Source organism: Sebastes umbrosus, chromosome 19 (genome assembly GCF_015220745.1).
Source record: "Sebastes umbrosus isolate fSebUmb1 chromosome 19, fSebUmb1.pri, whole genome shotgun sequence".
NCBI classification, from domain to species: Eukaryota; Metazoa; Chordata; class Actinopteri; order Perciformes; family Sebastidae; genus Sebastes; species Sebastes umbrosus.
This window is the reverse complement of record NC_051287.1, coordinates 6456799-6481383: the sequence shown is the minus strand read 5'-3', so window position 1 is coordinate 6481383 and position 24585 is coordinate 6456799. Positions and strand designations below refer to the sequence as shown.

Here is a 24585-nt window from a genome sequence, read left to right as displayed (position 1 = left end):
TAGGGCCTGCACAGCCGCACTTATTGCTCGTGTTGCCGGACATTCGTAGGAGAATGAAAAATAACTAGATAATAACTAAGATATCATATGAACTGTTTTATGTGTATATATTGTAGCGTGGAATATAGAGTATTTTTTATTCAAATTTCTTGTACGTACAGATATCTTTTCAGTTGAATTTTCCTGCCATTGTTGTGCATGTTATTCGACAAAAGACAAGATTCAAGAGAATGCATTTTTTATTTGAAGTTCTGACACTTTTGGTAAGATAGCAAATTAAAAATGCCTTCTTGATAATGTCCAGATGATCTCAATGGAAAAATAAATAACAAAACAATAGTAATTTACACACTCATTAAACAACACAAATACCATGATAAATAGCAGAATCAAATAATCAATGAATTATTTTTTTTTTTTTTGTACTTTACAATGGGATCATATTGTCTTTTTAAATAGATTTGTTTGATTTACTGTATACCAGCACGTTGCTGAGAAATAAATAAATCGCTGTCGGCTCTAACATGCAAAACTGGCTGTTTCTGAAGAACAGTAATTACATTTAGAACGTTATATACATCAGTTGGCTCACAGACCAACACCAGGAAAGCTTGGTAGTCGGCTAAAAATACATCACCAAAACTATATTTGCTTAATTGTCCCATTAAAAACAACTTTATCAACAACACTATTAATGCACCTAGGTAACACTTCATTTTACAGGTTCGCAAATTTCATGGCAATTAGGTGATAATTAGCAAGTAACCTATGTGAAATTTCTTTGCTGCCATATTACCCCAATATTTACCTCAACATTTATCGGAAATTACTTTATAATATAATTATTAAATAATGTTTATAATAAAGTAATTTTCATTACATTTTGAGGTAAATATTGGGGTAATTTGGCAGTAATTCCAAAGATATTTCAAATTGGTTACTTGCTAATTATCACCTAATTACCATGAAATTTGAAGACCTGCAAAACGAAATGTTACCTGCACCTATTAAACTGTTTGTTTCTGTGACACTGTTTGATTTGAACTCAATTTTCCAACTTTCCATACCACTAATAAACACTTCCATTGTGATATCTGTACACATATTGACAGCTATCTCTCCAACAAAATGAACCCAGTTGAAAAGCCAAATGTAGGCCTACACTGCTTCAATCCCCCGCCGTGCAGACAGCAGGTGTCACGAGAAGTTTCAGTTTCAAGTTTTCTCTTTCCTTTGGCTGGTGGAGGTCAGTCAGGTATATTTGGTGGATTCTGTCCTGCAGTCACTTATTCCCTGCTTACTGATTCATGTCTTGCAGGACAATTCTGGAGCCTGTGTGTCTTCACTGTTGTGTGATCACCGTTCATGCCCTGGGATGAACAGTGATGGTGGGCTGTCTCAAGAGGCAAAGTAGGAGGTCTGCATGGAGTACAGGCGGTCAATGGGGTTCCCCGCCCGAGCCTGAAAGGAGCCTACATCTGGAGTGGCCATGAAGCAGTCACTTAGACTCGTCAGAGAGGCATCGCTGTCGATGTCATGGAAGATGAAGTCAGTGCCTGGGAAGAGCAGAGAAGACAAGACACGGGGAAGTCAAATAACTGCTGTGGTGTTGGATATGAAACTGTTAGCAGGTTTTATAACGCAGACATCTATATTTAAAGCTTCAGTAGGCAACGCGTTTTGGCATCATTGGGCAAAAATTCCATATAACATTTCAGCATATTGTAATTCAAGTATTCTGAGAGATAGACTTCTGTACCTCCTCATGGCTCTGTTTTCAGGCTTTAAAAAATCTAGCCTGTGACGGAAGACTCTGACCAATCACAGGTCAGAGAGAGAGCGTTCCTATTGGCTGTGTTCCGGCCAGTGGGCAGTGCTTTTATTATGGTGAACTTGGCCCTAATTGGACTGATAATGAGGACATGGAGTGTAACGATTGTGCTTGAGCTGTCACTGGCTTTATTTCCTGTCATTACTAATACATTTTGATACGATTTAACTATTTAATTGCTGTTTTGGAACTGTTTTTCCCCATGCATTGTTGTCCATGGATCCATGTTTTTTGTTTTTTTGTAGGTTATTTGTTTCACACACATGACATCAGGAGTCAATACAGGTGCATAAACCAATATCCCCTTCACAAACACAAAAACACATTCACATTTCTTGTTATTTTTTTGTAATTATTGTAGCGTGTGTGTGAACTTCCCACAACTAAACTAAAACAATAACACAAAATTAGCTTTGTTAATGGAAACCATTTGGAACATTTCTGCTACAATATCAGAGTGCATGTGTGTATTTGTGTGTGGTTGTACGGGCACACTGTTCTCCCTCAGGCCAAATGTTTAATTGCAAGGATGTGTATAGTACTGCTCTGGGTGTCACTCGGTTGGTTTTATTGGGCTCACTGGGTCTAAATGATGACAACTTGATGGTTCATCCATTTTTAATCAGCCGTCACGCTTTATTGGTTCATTCCCATCACTGCCCATAAAAGGGGAGTGAGACATTGATAGGTGCCATCATGGTGAGGGTAAGAACACAGGGGAAGTGTCAATACATCAACACATGTGTTGGTTAGTTGTTATCTCTATCTGGTCCTAGTTAGACCTGCAAAATGTATTATAGCTTCCAATATTGCCCTAATAAAACTTCAAAACATTAGTAATATTATTAGTATTGCACTTCCATAAAGTTTGGGACTTAGAAGAGACGGATTAAAAAAAATTTAATTAACAGAGGCTGAGATATCCTGACTTTTATAAGTCAAGGTCCAAAAACACTGGAACCTACATTTCCCATAGTGCAACTTCATAATATCTTCAACCAACACGTTTCACATCTCTGCACAGCTCCGTACTATAGTGAGATTAATGGAACTAGTGGCTGCGTGGAAATAAGAAAACACTGCTATACTCCTCTACTGTGGCAGAGGGCTGCAGCCTATCCCAGCATGCAATGGGTGGCAGGTAATGTGATGCTCACCGTAGGGGTTCATGTGGTCACCGGGCATCTGTGGTGGCGTGAGGCCCTGCTGGAAGGGGTCAGTGTTGTAGCCGTTGTGCTCCATGGTCACCAGCTGCTGCTGCTGGTTTGGAGGTAGATGCCCTGAGTAGGAGCTGAGCAGTCCCTCCATACAACCTGATATCCCCTCTGTAACAGTCAGTGGCAACACGTGCAAACAGGGTTACAACTCTCAGCTGTATTGGTCACATAATACAGGCACATATTTTAATAATTTAATTTAATCAAATTTCAAAGAGAAAAAGACGAAAGAAGATGTAGTTTTGTTGCCTAAACCTCAAGACGTTTTGGTTTTATTACCTAAAGCTTACTGTTTTTTTTTTTGCCTAGACCTAAATAAGTTGTAGTTTTATTGCCTAAACCTAACAGGTTTTTTTTGCCTAGACCTAAGGAAATTGCTAAAAAAGTTGTAGTTGTATTGCCTAAACCTAAAGAAATTGTAGTGTTGTTGCCTAAACCTAAAGAAGTTTTAGTTTTTTTGCCTAAACCTGAAGAAGCCTTTTTGTTTGTGTTAAAAACGTGATGTCTCATTCAGTATTACAACATGTTAGAACGTTTTAAGTTTCCCTTTCACTTTTACAACATAGTAGTCGTAGTAGGCCCCTACTGACCCACATCTATGGTGCTTAAAGCGACTGATAACGCCTACTTAATGGCCTGATAACATTCAAATCGGGTGCATCAGATAGTTATCCGATCCACCCAAGCCACATGTGGTTACGTGTAAAAGGGGAATATGTGAAAATGTATCAAATTACATCTGGATTTTATCCTGATATGATACATTTGAAATGACAAGTAGGCTATAAATGGGCTTTTGTTGCTCAGATTTTATGTGTTTATTGTTTTAACAGTTGTTTAATTTATTTATTTTACTACTTGCCTTTATTTTTGTGAACACAGACACTACATCCATGTTTTTTTGCCTATGAATGCTGCACAACAAATGGTTTTCTTATAAAAGCACATACTGTAAATGCATTGTCTAAACCGACTGGCTGTTTGATCTCGAGGATATCTCACCCGTCATCCAGGAGGCTTCATCTCATCCTAACATCAATTTCAAACAGCCCCCATTTGCTGGTTTGCTTTGCTCATTTGGTTAACAACAGCAGTTTCCACTATAATAAACCCTGCTTCTATGCCAATATTGACATGCTGGAAGTCCCTGAACAGATAGAGGCAGTGCTTGCCAAAGCACTGAGACACTTATCTAAACTGTCTGCTCATATACGCTGTGAGACCACAGTGGCAATAAGCCGTTAGCTATGAGGAGCTGTGCTACAGCGAGAATCATGGCTGTGGCCCACTCTTTATAGCTGCCGCTGTCGGAAAAGCTCATATTTACCAGCAGATATGTCACTCTGGCTTCCGAGTATTGGACTCATTCTAAAGCCTACAAAACAGGAATTGTTTGCGGAGTGACTCTACTCTGTTTATTGCTCCCATAATAAATGGAATATTTCAAGCTGTTTCTCCAAATAATTCATAAATTACGTAGCTTTCATTAATCACTGTTATTACCAAATGGACAGATTAGGTCTTGCAGATGGACATTAATTGTGCTTTTCCTTTTATAGCATCAGAGGAAGCGGCTAACCAGTACAGTATATACACACACACACATGATAATTCCTCACCTTGGCCTAGCCTTTGGCTGTTGTGTTGCTCCTGCTGTTGCTGTTGTCTGCGGGCTAACTTCTTAATCTGTAAATAGATAAACAGTAAAAAGCTTGGTATGGCTGACAGGCATTTACTGAGGAGACACTGACTAAACAGATGTGAAAAAGCTCACATGTCAACCTTCTCCAAATTATACATTTTATAATCTCATTTGTTAGGGTTAGTTAAGCCAGATAACAAGAATATACCCTGGGTATGTTGAATTTACTTCGTAGTACAGGCCTCTGACCCATCAGATGGTTTGTTACACAGAACCATCTGAGAAGCCGTCATTGGAAACTGTTTGGAAAAGGGGCGGGTGCTTAAAAAAAAACTTGGCAGGTGATTGGATGAACCATCTGTCAATCAAACTCTTGCCGAAGCCAGTCGTGAGAAGAGCGGAAACATCTTTTCCATCGAGAAAAACCTTCAGTGATGTTCTTTGCTCTTCTTTCAATAAAGAAATACTCTCCAGTTCTGATATAACTGATGCTATAACTGTCGCCTCTCGGTGTCGTCTTACACACCTAAACCACTCCCGTAGCTGCCAGTAGCTCCTCACAGGACGTCGATTAGTCCAAACCACTGTTGTTCGGACACAAACTCTCTACTTGAAGCCTGACAAGATGGATTTTCGTGTGATCTTGCGATCCTGCAATTCTCGAGCAATCGCGTGATTTCGCAATTATCCAGCTACCGTGCAAAGTAAGAGCTCTACGGCACAGAGGAATAAAATATATCAGGCTGTGATACAATACTTGTTTGTTGATACATTCCCTGTTGAAATGGTAATGGTGACCATTACAACATAGACCATCTTTATCAAACATTATGTGACTTGACTACACAAGCAATGTAATGATTATAGATTGATAACTGACTGCAGGCCTATTAGATATTCAGACTTTGACAAGCTTATTCCCCCAAATGCCACCAAGCCGAGCAAATAGTAGATTATAAATTCTTGATCCACTGAAGCTTAACTGATGTGGTACTGGTTTAGACAATTGAGCACTTTTGGCAAAAAACAAAACATTTTCTGGATCTGGATAATGACATCAATTCTGCCTGCATTGTGATTGTGTCTTGTTACATATTAGGTAGGCCAAGTTGGTGGACTTGACAACAAACATGGTGCTTCACGGGTCAAGAGAAGCAACGTGGGAGACTCTCGAGGGACCACTAAGATGTGTGAGGTGAGGGTCATGTGACCGACAGAGACAGCTGAAGTGATCCATACTAAAAAAAGAGGTTAAATATTATTTTATTGATATTAATCAAAAACATGCAGAAGAGAAAGTAGGTTAATAGATTGATTTAAGTGCATATATAAGCCCTTGGCCGCCGCAGTCCATGGATGTGAATGCTCACAACTCATACGCATGGAAAGGTTACCTTCCATCCAACATGATTTGAAAGAATCATTACCCATAATACAATGTGTTGACAGCTTGTTTTTGGTGTACTTACCAACCATTTAGGACTTTTGTTTGTGTCAACGTTGACTTGACCCAAGTTTTGTTACGCAACTTAACTAACGCCACATATGTAACTTACGTAACTTGCGTAACAAACAGTTATTTTAGGTAAGAAACACTTATTTTAACCCAAACCACAATCTTTTTCTAAACCTAAAAACTAAGTAAACCTACATTGGAAGTTTATTTTGAAAAGGCATTCTATAGAGAGCCAAAGTCACGCCCCTTCCGGTGGATGCCATGGGACCTTATTTCGGAAAAAAATATGAACGGTAGTCAACGGAGAGAGAGAAATATTTTTTTGATCACGTTTGAATTGCTGCTTGAATCACACATGTGATGTTTGTCAATTTAAAAGATAATTTTACAAGTCAAGAAAGTCACAGTTTGTTGTTAAACTGTTGAAGTATCAGACTGTGAAAATACGTAGTTAGAAAGACTACACACCCAAAAGTCGCGTAAGTGATGTCTCTCTCTCTGAAGCTACGATGCATCTACTACTACTGTTCATATTCTTTCCAAAATAAGACCCCATGGGGTCCACCGGAAGGGGCTTAGACTTAGGCTCTCTATGCCTGTAGCAAGCGGAAACTGACACACCATCCATGACATGTCCAAAATTGATGCTACAGAGGTACCAAGAGCGTATAGTTTGAAGCGTAGGGCCACTGACCGAGCGTCAGTATTTGATGAGTTGGGAGTGACAACGTGTTGGCTTTACTGACCTTTGCTCTCTGATTCTGGAACCAGACCTGGACCACACGTACACTGAGTCCCGTCTCCGCAGCCAGGGTCTCTCTCACCTGCAAGTCACAGCACACAGTCACACCCATCAGCCAGTTTTACACACTAACATCATGTGTGTGCTAATTAATGCATATTTCCCAAATTTCAGACAGGCATAGTTTTCATTTAATGAATTTGCTGCTGTTAGTACCTTTAGCTATGAGCTACCTGCTCAACCGTCGCCTTGTTGAGAGCCGTGCGGAGGCAATAGAAATGCTCCCAATCTTGCATTTAGCACCTTTAACTTCTTTTATCAATGTCACTGTGAAAAGGTTGTCTTTTTCCATTTTTACTGAGCCTTGTTCCCCAAAATTAACAATGTTTTGTGTCTGCTTAATTGTCATTTTCAGTCGAATGTTTCAGTTTATTTGACACCATGTCAAGTAGTGTGTATAAATGACATCAGCTTGTTTAGTTTGTTTTATGGGTTCATAGGATGTTGTTGTCCTGCCTGGGATGGTGAGGTAGATCAGCTGCTCAGCAGCTCAATCAAGGAAAGTGCAAACAGGTTTGTCTCATGATGTCCTCTTAGCAGGGAGTGGCTGGGCTCTGTTAACATGTAGGATGATATAGGTGAGATAGTTCTGCAGTAAATTACATTATGTAATGTTTGGTGATCTCATTGGTATGTGTGAATGTCTCTAGATAGATTGAGATGTCAGCAGTAATTTATAGATCTTGTATTAATGGTCTGTTCAGTATTCTGTGTGAATTAGGATGCTTGCTCGGTTTAGCTCCCCCTACACTTACCTGGTCAGGTGGTACGTTCCAGTTAGGTGAGGCTGAGGGGATAAAATCCCATTCACTGGAGTAAGAGGGGGGAAAGGAGGTGGCAGCTTGCTGTGAGGCTGCAGCTTTCTTTTGTTTGGTGTTTTTTTTACTCAGTTGAAAGGTAGTTTTGTTGAGTTTTTTGCCCTTTGTTTCAGGAAACCTTTTGTTAATAAATGCCACTTTTTTTGCGCTACTCCTGTTTATCAACGTGGTTCTTCAACATCCCTTTTTTAAAATTTTCCAGTGCCAAACCACCTCATCTGCCCTTTATATAGAGTGGTGGTGCGACAGTAATTTATGAACAAACTGGTGCACCACATTATTTCTTTCTTTTGCCTGTTAAATTTAAAATATCTAGTAAAATATCTCACTACACTCAATTGTCTCCACTCACCTTTCTGCAGGGTTTAGAGGAGACCTCAAAGGAGGCCTTGAAGGCTCTCCTCTGCACGGTGTTGAGGATGGTGCGTGGCCGTTTGGGCCGGCGGGGGTCTTTGTTGCCTTTCCCTGCTGCGGGGCACTTCTCTGACTTCACATCCACATCCTCATCCTCACTCTTATCTGTCAGAAAGAAACAAACACACACACAAGACTTTTATTTTTATTTTACTGCAGATTTGACTTGACTGCATTCAAACTTCAACTTAGAGATTAGTACATTAAGTAATTAATTGGACGTGTTTTCATATTCACAAAGTTTGTAATAGCCTACAATAGTGTTACCTGAGTCTGAGTTGTCTGGACTGACTGTGCTGAGCAGGTCCCTCTCCCTCTCGTAGTCACTCTTGCACAGCAGCTGACCTTCTTTCAGAACAAACTCGTCTCCTTTGCACAGCTGGCGCTCACAGACGCAGCAGCAGAAGCAGCTGAGATGGTAAACACTCTCCAGAGCTCGCATTACAAACTCTGTGGGTGCTATCTTCTCCAGACAGCCGCTGCACTTGGTGGCAAACAACCTGAGGACACACAGGACAGAGAGAGAGGAGTGTTAACAATGACTGGACTGAATATTTTTGGCATCATTGGGCAAAAATACCATAATAACCTTTCAGCATATTGTAATTCAAGTGCTCTGAGAGACTTCTGCACCTCCTCATGGCTCTGTTTTCAGGCTTTAAAAAATCTAACCTGTGATGGGAGACTGACCAATCACAGGTCATTTCATTGAGAGAGCGTTCCTATTGGCTGTTCATTCAACGGAGGCAGCTGTCAATCAACCAAACGGTCAAACTAGGCAGCACTGATCAAATATGAATCAAAATGCTGTTACTGTAATGCCTATTTCTCACCTCAAATGTTTTCAGAAACATCCTGTAGTGTACTGTTTAGCTGTAAAATGAGAAAGTTTGTGACCTGGCTGGTGGGCGGTGCTTGGTATTTCCTCAACTGATCTCAACATGGCTGCCGGGTCACAAACTTTCTCAAAAGCAGACAGAGTGCAAAACACCAACCCTTTTTATATTGCATACACTGCACAGTGTGTCATTACTGTACATATGTATGCTATAACTTCATCTTTTCACAACAAAAGAAACCAGAAAAGAAGCCAGATGTGTTTCCAGCTAAATGAATGAGTTATTACTTAGCACTCGTGTTTAACCCCTTCATGTGAAAGGCTTTTTGATGTTGTAATGGGCACACAGGAGGCCCGCTCAAAGGGCTGATTCAGATACAAAGAATAGGGGACAATTTTCCAACTGCTCCCCACAATTACCCAATGAGGCAATTTATACTGTATGACCTTTAAAAAGGAAGTGGGTGCTATTAGATGAGGGAATATTACTGAAACAATATGTTCTGATGTAGTCCACTGTGACAAATTCATGATTTATTTCCCCATAAATATATTTTTTTTTTACCAGAGATGCCATCAAATGAGCCACAAGTTGATTCCAAAAAAACCCGCCAATTACATTAAACCACAATTAGGAGAGCATGAAAACAAAAGGCGAGCAGGGTAGAGGGTTGGGAGGAGGAAGGAGGTAGCTTTAAGGCAGGTACAGAAGGGCTCAGTGTTTGGACAGCTGCACTCCTCCTCCTCCTCTCTGAGTGGGACTACCCTCCTCTATTCAGCAGCTCTTTCTCCCTGCTGTCCAACTCCCTCCTTTACGTTTACACAATAACACTACAGACACGTTATTGTAGATATCGGTAGCTGTGAAGTACGAGCACGGTTCGAATGTGAAGCTGCTGTTTGACATTTTATGAACTGCTTTGGACACGTTGCTGCTGATAAGCATGTCATGACTATACTGAATGTACCTGAGTCAACATACATGTAGTCAGTTTGAGAAAAAATAGCAGCTAATGCTCATTGCAAATAAAAAATAATAAAAAATCAATAAATAAATAAATAGTATTATTATTAATGATAAAAAATACCAATAACAACAATGGCAATAATAAGAATGATAATAGCAATAATAATAATTTTATAGTTTTGTATAATTTCTTAGAAATAAATTCACATGTAACTATACATTTTATTTACATATAGTTTATGTAATTTTTCAGTAATTATAAGGGAAAAGGACAATTTGTACACTTCCAATTAACTCACTCACAAATATTCACATATTTAAATTTAAATGTTTTGAATATTATAATTAATTAATACTTGAATTCAAATGAATAACCTATAGACATCTTTTAGTCAGTGCAGGTCTGTTGAACATGCAAAAAAAAGTTAAGTTCAAAGAAATAAAGAAATAAATAATGACTGAATATTCTCATTAGTTTAAATGGAACATTTCTTTTTAACCTGGAAATCAACAACCATTTTAAAGTTTAACACAACTAAACTCAAATGATAATCTCTTATATTATTATATATTCTATATAATATATATTATATATTTACCGTGTAATTAGTACGAAATTATATAGTTGGAATATATTCAGGATATTACTAGTTTATTTAGGAATTCATTTGTTGGTATTTTCTTCTTTATAATGTGTAACTGAGAGAAGTACAGTACAAGCACACTGGTAGTCTTGCATGGCTTCCAATGTGATGTACTCTATGGCAAATAAAGTTACATGAACTCAATTGAAATTATGATCCATCCACCATCAATGAAGTGTTGAATCTGCAAAAATTCAAATGAGCTGAACTACTAAATGGAAGCTCCATTAGAGCTTGTTACTATCTCCGAACCAGTCCAATAGTTTTCATGACCTCTTTTTGTATTCTTAATCCTCTGTTTTTCACACATTTCAGTTGGACAAACTCATTTGCAGCAATCACAGTGTGGTTGGTTTGATAAGCCAACAGTAACTCTTTGGTCGGAGACAATGTGCCGGTCAGCTGCATGGATTTTAAAACGATGCCAACAGCTTTGGTGCAGAATAACTCAACAACACATGGCTGACACATGGGCCTACAGAAAGCTCAAATGGTTGTTATGATCTAGAAAAGAAAATGACAGCATCATGTCAAGCTGTTTTTATTTTATTTAGTTTAAATTTAATTTAACAAATTATCCATCTACTCTGTTCTCTAGCCGATCTGGGAACGTACAGATCGAGAAAAACATAAATATGAAAAAGAGGAGAAAAAGAAAACTAAACAGCATTGAGAACATGTACAAATATGTTGTATCATTTTTTTGTGAGACTTTACTCACCAGAAAATCAATAGCATTGTTTGATCACGTAAAGGTCCCATATTGTAAAAAGTGACATTTTCATGTCTTTTATATTATAAAGCAGGTTTAAGTGCTTTATAAATACTGTTAAACTATCAAAACGCTCAACATACAGAGAGATACACACAGCCCGTATTCAGAAACTGAGCTTTTGAAACAAGCCGTCCATTTGTGATGTCACAAATATACAATATTTAGACCATTACACGGTTTTAAATGTAAAACATTCTAAATGTGTCCCAGTTTATTTCCTGTTTCAGTGTATGTAAATAACATCAGCTGACAGGAAGTAAACATCGACCCAAACTGTTGCCTAGCAACGCAATTCCATTGAATGCACTAAAACGGAGCGTTTCAGACAGAGGGTAAAAACAGGTATATTCAGACAGACAGTATGAGGAAAATAAAGTTTTTTTTTAACATTACAGCATGTAAACATGTTCTAGTAGAAACACAAAATACAAGTATGAACCTGAAAATGAGCACGATATGGGACCTTTAAAAAGTTTCCCCTTTCTGTTGTGGACTCTCCGTGAGCTTTGGCCCAGCACAACCATTTGGCCAAATGTCAGTAATGCACATAAGATATCTCATAATCCAAAAGGCAGATTTTCATGAAATTTACAGAGCACATTTATTCTCCCAAGAGGATAGACCTTTTGATTTTAAGGACCCCATGACCTCTCCCTAGGAGACACATATTAATAATAACAGTAACATTGGATTCTGCTGCTGGTTCTGTCCAACACATGTGGGGTCTACGGAGCCTTCAGCTTCAAGGAGCTGCTATAGCGAGGCTTTAGACCTAAACAAACAGCTCCTACTGAGGCTCTAGACTTTTAGTCTTCTTTATTTTAAAATCTTGTTTGGTGCAGCGTTCAATGTGAGTGAACGTTTGTTCCAACAGAGGATTCATGAAAAGTCCTCTGAGGCTCATTTCAGTGAGGACCTGGACCACCACTGCTAGGGGCCACCTCTTTGGAGGAGCCTCCTTGACCCCCTGGCCCTGTGCCCTATGCTTCCACACTGCTCCGGCGGCTTAACAAGCATAAAGAAGTACAGGATTAAAGAGGATAAGAGGAGTGGAGAAAGGATGAAGCAGTAAAAACAGACTGTGTGTGTTCCTTCACTGTTCTCTTGTTTGTTCTCCCTCCTCAGGGAGCCGGGTGACCCAAAAGGAGGAGGCCGGGTGGGTGGGTGGCGGCTTCGGGTGGCAGCTTGTTGGGAGTTTTAATTAGTAGGCGTAATCAAAAGATGATTGTGAAGGAGGCAGGGGGCAAATAAAAGCGGGATTCAGAGAGTGGGGATGTGCTGTTTGCTCAGCCAAAGCTCAAGAAGTCAGAGTAAGGCCCTCGGGATTCTCTGGGGACTCACTTCAACATGTTTGTCAGCAGGGAAATGATCTCAGCAATCAATCAGATGCACTCATTTATTCACCTTCTGGAGGTTCACTTTACACCGGAGGAGTCTATCAGAGGTGGTGGTGTTGGGAAAAGAAGGACGACAGGGAAGTATTTGGTTAAGTGAAGGTGAGGCATGTTAATAGAAAATGAAATAATTGTATCCTTTAGAAAGTCAGCCGATTAGACTGTTGTCAGGACATTAAATAGGTGTTATCAGTCGCTATAAGCACCATAGATGTGGGTCATTAGGGGACTACTTCGCTTACTACGTTGTAAAAGTGAAAGTGAAACTCAAAAGCAACACGTTCTAACATGTAAAACTGAATGGACCATCATGTTTTGAACACAAACAAAATTTTTTTTTTAGGTTTAGGCAACAAAAAAAACTACAACTTCTTTAGGTTTAAGCAAAAAAACTATAACTTCTTTAGGTTTAGGCAAAAAAACAGTTAGGTTTTGAACACAAACAAAAAGGCCTCTTTAGGTTTAGGGGAAAACAATGTGTTTTGGATTGGAATAACTACGAACACAAACACAACTACACATTGTTTGTTTCACACAGGTTGCGATCTCTGGTCTCCTGGGGGAAAGCCTCGACCCCTTATGGAGTTTCACACTGTCTATACGACAGCGCCTGACTTCCACTTCTGCTCCTGTCATAATTACTACGGTCACCAGAGGTCGCTGTCGTCTTCTTTTATACCATCTTTCGGTGATCTACAATGTGAATAGATGATAAACCTACTAGTGGGTGTAGTAGGCCCCTATTGACCCACATCTATGGGGCTTATAGCGACTGATAAAGCCTATTTAAAAGCCTGACAACTGTCTAAGACAGGGATTACAAATCAACAATTGCAAATGTAATTGTGAAATGACCCGAGGCTCTTGGTCGATCACCTCAACACACACACACCACACGTCAGAGGGTAAGAAATCCCCTGGATAGAGATGAACTAAAATATCAGAGAATCAGAGCGGCTGCATGTTGAAGCAGGAACCACGGAGCCTCTCGTCTCTTCTCTTCTGTGGTTTGCTTCAAGGGATTTTTCTTTTTCGGTTTGTGGTGCAATGTCTAGACAGTATGCTGGGTTCCAATCAGTACAGACGCACACTCGCTGTCAGTAAGTTACTGAATTGTGTTTCGGGGAGTGTCACTATTGTTATTGTTCAGCCCGTTGTCATGGGAACTACACTCGGAGACTATTGTCTTTCTCTGTCTCACTCTCTGTCCTGCTGGTCTCTTGCTCTCTAACGGGCAGACAGTTAGGGAAAAATCGTTAAACATATAAGTCCCTCATTAAGAGTTATATGATATAACAATTTAACAACAGCACTCAGGGCAAAAGAGCTTCGGCTAGACGAGCCGAGCGTGCACTAGTACTGTATTTAAATCACTGTTTTCATTGTTCACTTTCTGTTCTTTCACGATATAATTTCAACAAATCATTTTGGTGGAGCACACATGGAGTTGAATATATTGACTCTGTCCTTGTAGATATGGTTCAAACCATTTCTGTAACAGTAAATATGAGATTTCAGAAGGAGATATGTAATTTCCTGTCTATTTCTGGTGACTTCCTATCTTCAAACCCACGGTATACACTCGTTAGGTTGCCTCGTTAGGTACACCTGTACAGTCTAATGCCAGAAAGTCAACTATTATGATGCCTATAACATTCAGTTCTCATAAAAGTGTTAATTAAATTATTTGTTTAACATTAAGGTCATAGTTTGTGATGGCGTCGTACTGTTTCCGTTCGTTACATGCATACAGTCTCTTTTCAAAATAAACTTCCAACTTGTTTACTTAGTTTTTAGGTTTACTTACGCAACAAATCTACTTGGTTTAGGAAAAGATCTTGGTTTAGGTTAAAATAAATACTTTGTTACGTAAGATAAATATGTTTGTTACATAACTGGCGTTAAAAACCAAGGTAAAATAAGTCAACGTTGACTTGGTTTCACACGGAACACGAGCAGCGGTCTCCTGGGTGTCCTGTGTTTATCTGACCCGTCCATCCTCCCCTTCCACTCACCCTACACAGACTTTCTCACTCTTAATACTGCATCAGTTGCTCTGAGCGTCTATTAATGAAGCAAATTGGAGTTAGTTGAAAGCCTGGTGCGTCTCATATAGTCGCTAAAGGGCAGTAAATATCAGACGCCGAGTGGCACTGACCAAGCATCAGTATTTGACGAGTTGGAGGTGAGAATGGGTTGCATTTATAAACCGCCTGCGTCAAAACTGTCCACTTTGGGGATTTCACAACTGTAGAATCTCCTGAGGACCTCTTGGCTATTGACTCACCCCCCCTTCACTTTCTTTGACTCTCTCTGTGTGGTACTTGGCATCACATTTTGTTCTGCTTTGTCGCCAAGAGAAGGCAATTCCAACTTCAGCCTATACTCGCTGTTCTCTTTACAACAACACTCTCCAGCTCGGCTGTAACGGTGGAACAGACAATCACCTCCACCGGCTGTTTAAACACGGAGCATGTACCTGACTGATACTACAGTTTAATGTGTGCAGTGCATTGGGTACTCTGCTAAGTCTGTAAGGCAGTGTTGAAGCAGGAAGAAATTCAGCATATGTACACGTACTGTAAATAAGTAGCTCATGCACAAACATACACATATATAATATGCATGGAAACACAAATGCACACACACACACACAGAATCCTGAAAACAAGACTGTGAGGATAGTCCTCCCGTCTCATGCAGCGTGTCCACCACCACTCCATCACAGCCAAGATTTAATATCACATAACCTGCCAACAGCTGTCATGGCAACCTGCCCTTTCCCACAATACAATTTCCCCATTGTCCCTGAGCACTAATGTACAAAGTCTCCTTTCTCCCTCTTTGTATCTTAAGTCGCCTGTAGCCTGTATTAGATAGTATCAGTCTAGAAATAGCAGTTTACAGTTGGATTCTGAGTTTAATGTCATGTTGCTGGTCTTGTGGATTAAAGGATTGCCTCACAGGGTTGTTGAATGTGTGTTGTAAATTTTGGCTATTGATTTTTTTCTTCATTAAAATGTCATAAATCAATTCTAATTCATTACAATTTGCTATTAAACTCAACCCAATCTTTAAACCAAGGTACCAGGGGTGAAGGTAGCCTGATAATCAAACAGAATTGCCATCTCATTTCACTTCATTTTTCAGTCAGATGTTCATGTTATATCCAACTTAGTAGGAGGGTTATTTAGTTTTGTTTTGCCTTCGTAGTGAGTGATGCATTCATCCCACCAATATCATGTTTTCAGAAGCCATGGTAGTGGTTACTATTTGCCACGTCGGTCAAAGAAAAATGCTGATTAAAATGAAGTTTAGTAAGGATAGTAAATATAGTGTTGGTTCAGGCAGAACACTGAATTCATGCTTACATTAGCTGACAATCATCGGCTCATTCTGTGCGGCTACCAGCTGACATGTAGCATCCAATCAGTGGTGCAAAGTAACTTAGTACAATTACTCCAGTACTTAAGCAAGATGTATTACTTTTCTTTAGTATTTCCATTTCATGCAACATTATACTTCACTACATTTCAGTGATTTTTTTCTACTCCACTGCTTTTATTGCAACGTGTTGAGACCGACATGGGTCTCGACAGGGATGAGGGTATAACCTCCGCTATGGGATGGTACTGTATGTTACATATTTCTCTGACTGGTGTAGCCACAGTGTGTTCAACGGCTGTAAACTGTTTATACGCTTGGATAAAAATAAAAAGATTTGATCAAAGACAAATCCGTCTCCACTCACATGAAACACACTAATAGCTGTACACCACAAATGAGAGAAGTATGTTTATATGATACAGTAGAAATAATTTTATAAGCCACATCACTGTGGATGATTCACTGAAGTCGCACACACACACACACAACCACACGCACACACACACACACACGCACACACAGACACACCCACACATGCTGCCCAAACAAGACTTCCAGGTCTCCTCAGGACCAGGAGGAGGAAAATGTAAACCTGCCTGTATCCCCTCAGACAGTTATGAAACATTACATTTCATAAAGGTGATAAGAAAACTACGGTTGCCATGACAACACTTTGTATACAGTATGTCCTCCCACACTATACGCAATCTGGTGGGTTTCATTCATTCATTCAGGGCCAACATGCTCTCCGGTCCCTGTACATCCCCTCCCAACCCATAAGCATTGGTTTGGGTTATGAGTCCTATTTCCGCAGGCTGATCATGGCTGCTCCTCATCATTGCTTCCCTAAAGTGATGACAGCCTCAGGCTCACTGGCTGGTACGGCTGGTGCTACCAGCTGGCTGTCACAATTCATTTGTTTCCAGACACACTGCTGTCAGTCATCACACAATGCCTTCAATATCCCTGTCTTCAGGCTGCTAACCCCTCCTCCCCCGAGGAACAACCTCTCACCTGGGCTCCTCGCCGCCGCTGCTCAGCTCACATTAACCCGCCTTTGACTCATCCACCTCCACATTGTTTTTACAAAGGATGAAGCTCGTGGTCCTCTTTTCTTATGCAGTCCACATGGACATGGACATGACTAATATTAAACCCTCTGAGACCCACAATATACCTTTTTTGTCTTTTTTTTAGGGGGGCACAGGGGGTCTTTAGGGGGAGATAGCAGGTCAGCAGTAGATGTCACACACCGTAGAAGTGGTGTACATCATCTGAAAGCTGGGAACCTGAAGCTTAATCTGAGATTCAGCTCAGCAATTTTTGGGTTGATACCATTTGATACACAGATTTGGTGCTAAATTTAACAATTGTTTCCACTCGGGAATTAATAAAAATGATCAATAATCCCTCCAAAATACCACATTAAGACGCCGAGACCTTGAGGAACACCATAGAAAAAGCCATGCTGTGATTTGGTATCAAAAACCTTTGACATTTGGAGATTTCTGCAAGAATTGCATTTTGCAACTGCATGGTTTTTGCCCCAAACTGCATGTGATTATCATAAAGTGGGCATGTCTGTAAAGGGGAGACTCGTGGGTACCCATAGAACCCATTTTCATTCACATATCTTGAGGTCAGAGGTCAAGGGACTCCTTTGAAATTGACCACGCCAGTTTTTCCACGCTAAAGTTTAGCCCAACTTTGGAGTGTTATTTAGCCTCCTTTCAGACATGGTAGCATGACATGGTTGGTACCAATGGATTCCTTAGGTTTTCTAGTTTCATATGATATCTGTAGCTTCACTTCTCTAGTGACCACTGCTGTAATGTTTGATTGAAAAAATATAAACCACAACTGCCCCCAACCCGCTGTGGATGTGGAATCCATTTACCAAACAGAACGGGTCCCAATACATATGAGATATTATATTACATCTATTATACTATATTGTATATATAATTAAATGTAATCGTGTATTAATATGTAAGTGTAGTTAGTTAGTTCATTGATTTAACAAAAAAAATACAGCTTTAAAGTGAGACTACAAGACTTTTTAAAGTAAAATCACACTCATTTTTGGGGAAAAAAATCGATTCATGAACAATAAAACTCACCCTTCATGAATTCAGAAGGGGTTTTGCTGATTTATTTTGGTCCGGTATGACTAGTAGTTAATGTTAGCTAACTTTAGATAGATACTGCTGTGTATCAGACATTACTGAATCAGTTTGTTGACTTTATTTGTGCTCCTTTTACACTATGTCAGTGTACAGTTATTCATGTTCCAATAATAAATGTGGTTTTCATAGAAAATGTACAAGCCACAGTTTATGGTCTCTATGGGTTTTGGGTGTCCTGTACAAGGCCATTTTAAAGGCCTTTGTGGCAGAGATGGTGTATTTGCTGAGTGTGCCGACTGTCATTGGTCTTTTGTGTGCGAGAGGATAATAGACACACCCTCAGATGACTGATGCTCCAGCTGCAGGCTGAGAGGTGGTGACAAGCCTGAGTCCGGTGGAACCAGCACACAGACACGAAAGCACCAGCACACTCAGGTGTTAGCAATTAGATTCGCCTAAGTCTGGTATTACCAGCAGACATTCACATTGAAGTATACTCAAGCAAGATGTGTCACATGACTGGCGGCCTGTCTCACACGGCAAGCGGCTTTCACATCTCTGAAAACGTTGCATCAAATTTCCAAACAGGCATTAACAGAGTAACATATTAGCAGCTTTTATTACACGGCGTTGTTGAATACTTGATTTTGATTGGTTAATCACGGCATTCTGCGGTCTGTTATTTCTTTATAGCAGACCGTTGCTATGTATAATAGACCGTTGCTATGGGCGCAGTTCTGATGTCGGACTCTGGCGGACCGTTTTTGAGATAAATTAATGATTTCTTAAGTCAGTAGCCGTGTAATAAGCGGGATAATGTACAGCTAGCGGGTCATTGTTATGAAAGAAACCCCTTCAGGGCGATGAGAGAGGGTAGGGCATCACCCTGTCGGGGATTCTTTCATTTGATTCTTTCATTATCCCTTACTTAGCCTTGCTTAATATCTCACGACTGACGGCCGGTCTCAAGGCACCCAAATGCATTGCATTGTGGGGCAGTTTGAGTATGTGCATTAAGCTCACCCTGCAGAAATTCTTGCTAATGTAGTAGACCTCACATCCGGCATTTCTCGCATACACAAACTTCACAAAATTCATTGATAGCAGTTCTTGCTATTCTATAAAGGCAGAAAGGTTGTTCGCTGCTGTATTGTGTGTATGTAGATTTACTTGATAGACATGTCCTGAAGGTACACGTGTGAAAAACAAATGGTCAGACTGTAAGGAACAGTGAGAAAAGAGCCCCGTTGAATGGTGGTATAGTGACACTATGAGTGTTAAATATTTCCCTCAAATTTTAAATTTCTGCAATAAGTTATCATTTTGTCTTATTTTTTAAAAATATTGTTCTGTAACAGAAGGTTTTGAAGTAAATGACCTCATACATATTAATCTATGTGTATTAAAGGTGAGACATAATTTCCATTCAGCATGTCAGTCAGCTTGGACCTGCAACTAATAAACATCCTGGAGGCACGGGGACTTAACACCACTTATACCCTCATAAATAGACACGGCTTTGAGCAGATAAAGAGGGGAGGGGGGTTGTGGATGGAGGCAGACTTTATTTCCCAGGGGATCCCCCCCTCCCATCCTCAGCCCCGACATTTGTTTGAGGAAGAATACATCACTGCTGGCAGTGCAGGTTGTCTCAGAGTGTCTGTCCCCCCTACACACACACACCCATCCACACCCATCCTCTCCACAGTCCTCTTCTAGGACAAGACACAACTGACACAGCACTGACACCTGGCTCTGAGTCAGACTGAGAGGGCAAAGGTCAGGATGAATGACCTCCACTTTCATAAGCTGTGCTGCTGCTGATGTGTGTCTTTGTTTGAGACAAAGAAGAATCAGCACCATGTGGGGGAAATTACTTCTCAGATTAATGTCAGAAATCTGAGATGTCAGAATCAGGGACTTGAAGCTTCAGTAGGCAACAATTTTTTTGGCATCATTGTGCAAAAGTTCCATAATAACCTTTTGGCATATTGTAACTCAAGCGTTCTGAGTGAAAGCTAGACTTCTGCACCTCCTCATGGCTCTGTTTTCAGGCTTTAAAAAATCTAAGATCTGCTGAGGAAATGTGCACCGCCCACCAGCCGGAGCACAGCCAATAGGAACGCTCTCTCTCTCTGAAATGACCTCTGATTGGTCAAAGTCTTCTGTCACGGGCTAGATTTTTTAAAGCCAGAAAACAGAGCCATGAGGAGGTGCAGAAGTCTAGATTTTTACCCAGTGATGCCAAAAACGTGTTGCCTACTGAAGCTTTAAAATCAGAAATATGTTTATTCCCAGAATAATTTTCTCCCAGACATTTGAAATTAATCTCACAGCAGATGAGAAATACTGCAAAAAGAAGAAGAAATAGCATCAACCTTGTCCTTTACCTTCTCACCTTCTCGGTGGATGTTTTCCAGAACGTTTTATAACAAACAAAAAAAAACTTACAAAATTAGCTTTGCTAGGCTGGACTGCTTTTACTCGTTCCATTAATGTCACATGTGGGGGTAAAGACGTACAGTATGTGAGTTTTTGTAGATCTTAAGCCTAATTTTTTTGACCGAGCTGGTCAGATAACTGTTGAAGATAAAGGCTTTAGGAGGATTCTTTAAAACGCGTTTGAAGAGATCATTTATGTGGCTTTATTTTTTGTTAAACACTTATACAGAAGGTTTTTGTGAAGCAGCACGCTGCAGCATTAAATGAACTCACGTAGTTTAAGTGTGCCTTACTTTCTGTTGTATGTCATCAAGTCACTCTTTACATCTTTCACCTGTCACCCTGCAGTACAGTACAGAGCGGGGAAATAACAAAGGTTTCTTTAAGCCGTAGAACTGTCGGGGGGATTAGAAATGTATATTTTTCCAATGTGGTGTTCATCACTGGCAAAAAAAAAAACATGTCACCAATATTCCCATCCCAGCCAACAACACTAACACCTACACCAGAGGTTCTCAAACTCTTTGGGGTCAGAGAACCCTTAAGGGAAAGAACATTTTCCAAGGACCCCATCATAATCGTAACCGAATAAGCATAATGCTTACTACCATTTGTACTCTTAGATGACATATTTGTATTCTAAAACGTGGGTGGGGGTAATGGACACAATATGCTTGTTTTATTGTCACAAATGGTGCCCATCTGTAGATATGTACTTTTTAGTGATACAGCAGAATTTTATAATTTTTGTATGCACACATACTGGACATAAATACATATATTCACAACGCGAAGGTTAAAAAAGCTGGTGGTTAAAAGTAGGTAAACAAATCGGGTGCCAAAAGAATAAAGACAAACTTACAACAGTGTTCAGTGTCAGTGAACGGCAAGTGATTTTCATGATGGAAAAACAAAGCAGATCATAAAGATCAGGTTGTCCTGGCTCTCTGCAGCATGTTCTGTCTTCCTGCTCTGAGCCTCATAAACCGCTGCTGCAGCTGAAACACCCAAACTCCTATTACAACTCACTCTCTTTTATTGTTTGTGTCATTTAGAGCTGCTGTTAGCGTTCGATGCTGTGAACTGCACAGAAAATGTGCTTATTAAAGGTATCCCTATAAGTGCTTTAGCCACGGTTCGCATAAAAAGGTATTGTTGTGCAATGTGAATGATGCTGCAGGTGTGAAAATGAATCCAAGAAGTTGAGTAATAATAGATCTATGAGTTTAAAGGCTCCACACATGCAAAACTCTGAACAGCCATTTATAATTAAAAACTATGGACAAGATTTTACATTGACACACACACATCTACAGTATGTCCCGTTAAAAATCAGCAACTCTCTTCGCCTACTGTCGTGATTATAAGAAATACAGCTTTGGATGTCTCAAAACGTTCTCCAGCTGGATAAACATAAATAATAAAATCTATAGTGGTTGTTTGCAAAAAAAACACAATTCAAATGATTAGGAAATAAATTATTGTATTTTTATTTAAATATTTGCTTTGATAAAAAAAATACTTGGCATCAGCAATTTTAATTATGTATCATAATTAAGTTTCTCGCCAAAAACTTAATTTTACGAGATTCCATTTGAACACATGATAACGTTAGAGGTTTAGTAGCGCCATGCTTTTGAGCGCTTTTGTTTCTCACCACCATGGCTCCGGTCCCAAACAAACTGAAACATGCTACAGCGTGCGTATGCTTTATTGTGCCAGAAAGCATCAAAAAGAGGAATCGATATTTCACGGAGATATGAGATGCCGAGGAGTCGGACAACTGGGAACCGATTCTCTATTCCCATCACTAGCGTTTTCCCTTCCTGCCAAAGTGCCCTGGCAACAATTTACCCGCATTTGGCGGGTGGCGGGTGCTCATTTCAGACCCTGTATGTGAGTGAATGAAAGAATTAAATCATGAATGAGATTTCAAAAAGCACGATAGACTGTATTCCCATAAATAGTGGTGCTTTTCTGGAACAATCATGTGCATCCTCTCTCATGTAGGTGAAGCCCAGCAGGCCTGCTCTGAAAAGGTCACCGCTGGTATTTGAACTCACCAGATCAGATGACCTCTGCAGATGCTTAGAGACTCTAACTGCATAATTGGGTAATGTTTTTTTATATTTCAAAGGGCCTAACGCTCCACTGTAGTAAAGACAATGCGGTGAACCTGGGGGAAATAAATGGAAGATAAAGGGAAACTTTAGCATTGTTCTGGGCCACACGTGTTTTAGCCTAAAACACATCAGTTATCACAAACTGAGATTACATGAAGACCTGCAGGTAAAGACGTGAACACACACACACATAACCTTGCCACAAAAATAGTGGAGAAAATGTGCCGCCTCACCATTTTTCCAACCTCTGAGATGAGGTCATTATACTGAGGCCCAGTAATAAATGAGGACAGGGTGGGGGTGAGGGTGTTGTAGTCAGACAGCAGCAGGACTGGTGTTTGTGTGTTATTTTATTAGCTCTTTGTTAACCTTTACAAGCCTGGCGTAGCATCGACATGTTTCTACAAAACATGAAATAACTTTGGAACCGTTTATGATGGAAAAGGCGGAGTTGCAACCAAATTCACATGGAGATCCAAAACCCCGATATACAACTTTTCATAAATTAAATATAATAGTAAAAAATCTCTGGTTGATTATGGAGTAATTCAACAAAAGTTTTTTCACTTGCGTTTATTTTTTGTCAAATATGGTATTCTCACACAAAGGTAATGCTTGATGCTGACTGAAAGAATAAGCTCAGAATTGGCAAAAATATAAAACTATGTCCAGGCGTTTCTTCTGTATATGTAGACTCAAGAGGGTTAAACAGCTGCTTCTTGTGAGGGTGAGGAGAACCCAGGGTCAGATTAGGTGTCATGGCTCTAACGAACTCAGACTTGACCTGCATGGACAATACCTGAAGGGCTATCTACACACACAGCGGACCTTAAAGCCCCGCCTCCAGACAGTTCTACTTCCTGTTTTTTGGTATTTTCTCAAACAGAGAATGCGGGTGTGGCTAATAGTCAGATGTAATTCATTACCATGGCAACCAGATTGCTTCGTATTTTCCACCCAGTTTAGGTGAATTTAGTGTTTATCGGACCACAAATGAGACAAGAATTAGCGCAACACAATGGCTCTTTATCTCACTCGCTCTCTTCTTTACTGTCTCCTCCTGGCGAGGCGCCCGTCTGCTGGCTGCTGCTGCTGCACCGTCACATGCCGGAGGACGGATAGACATGTTGCCAAGGTGTGGCGTTTCGGGACGTTTTGGATGTGCACCGTCCACCAACACCGGCCGCTCTCGCCTCAGCTCCAGCGTTTATTTCTCTAACGGGACTTTTCTCTTGTTTTCTCTTGGGCTGAAAGTTGTGTGCTCCCGTCGTCCGGACCTGTTAGAGGTCGGCAAACCTTCGAAACAGCATCGGCTGCTATTCGTTAATTTTTCTCCAGGAGGAAGAGACGTTAAAGAAGACAGCGAGTGAGAGAGACAGTGTGTTGTATCGTATAATCCACTACGTTGATTGCACCCGTTCACTGCACACACAAATGCCATGGTGAAAATAAACACACAGACAAACTGACAGATAAACAGATTTATCAGTTTGCCTCTGTTTCCAAAAAGTGAGTTTTGTGATGCAATAACATCAGCTCCAGAAATGTTGCAAATGGAGGTATAATATCGCTGCATGTCTTCATCACTTGCTTTGTGGTAAACATACTATTTTCTTCCTGTCTGTATAATGTGTCCGCTGATACACAAATGCTTGTTGACAATCACTGGTGAGCTCCGCGCTCCAGATTGTCAACGATGTGATGCAGCA

At 40.2% G+C, this 24585-nt stretch overlaps 1 protein-coding gene across 1 annotated transcript in view; it reads right to left on the bottom strand.

The window, feature by feature from the left end:
* Positions 1-221: 221 nt before the first annotated feature.
* The window catches only part of LOC119477768 (LIM homeobox transcription factor 1-beta-like), a 39713-nt gene continuing 15349 nt past the window's right edge, over positions 222-24585 (bottom strand). The window contains exons 3-9 of the mRNA XM_037751882.1: positions 8448-8680; positions 8119-8285; positions 6893-6970; positions 4668-4734; positions 2989-3156; positions 881-1556; positions 222-779 (exon numbers count right to left, since the gene is read on the bottom strand). Coding sequence (XP_037607810.1) covers positions 1399-1556; positions 2989-3156; positions 4668-4734; positions 6893-6970; positions 8119-8285; positions 8448-8680 — 871 coding nt within the window. The 3' untranslated portion in view covers positions 222-779; positions 881-1398. The remainder of the gene's footprint in view (positions 780-880; positions 1557-2988; positions 3157-4667; positions 4735-6892; positions 6971-8118; positions 8286-8447; positions 8681-24585) is intronic.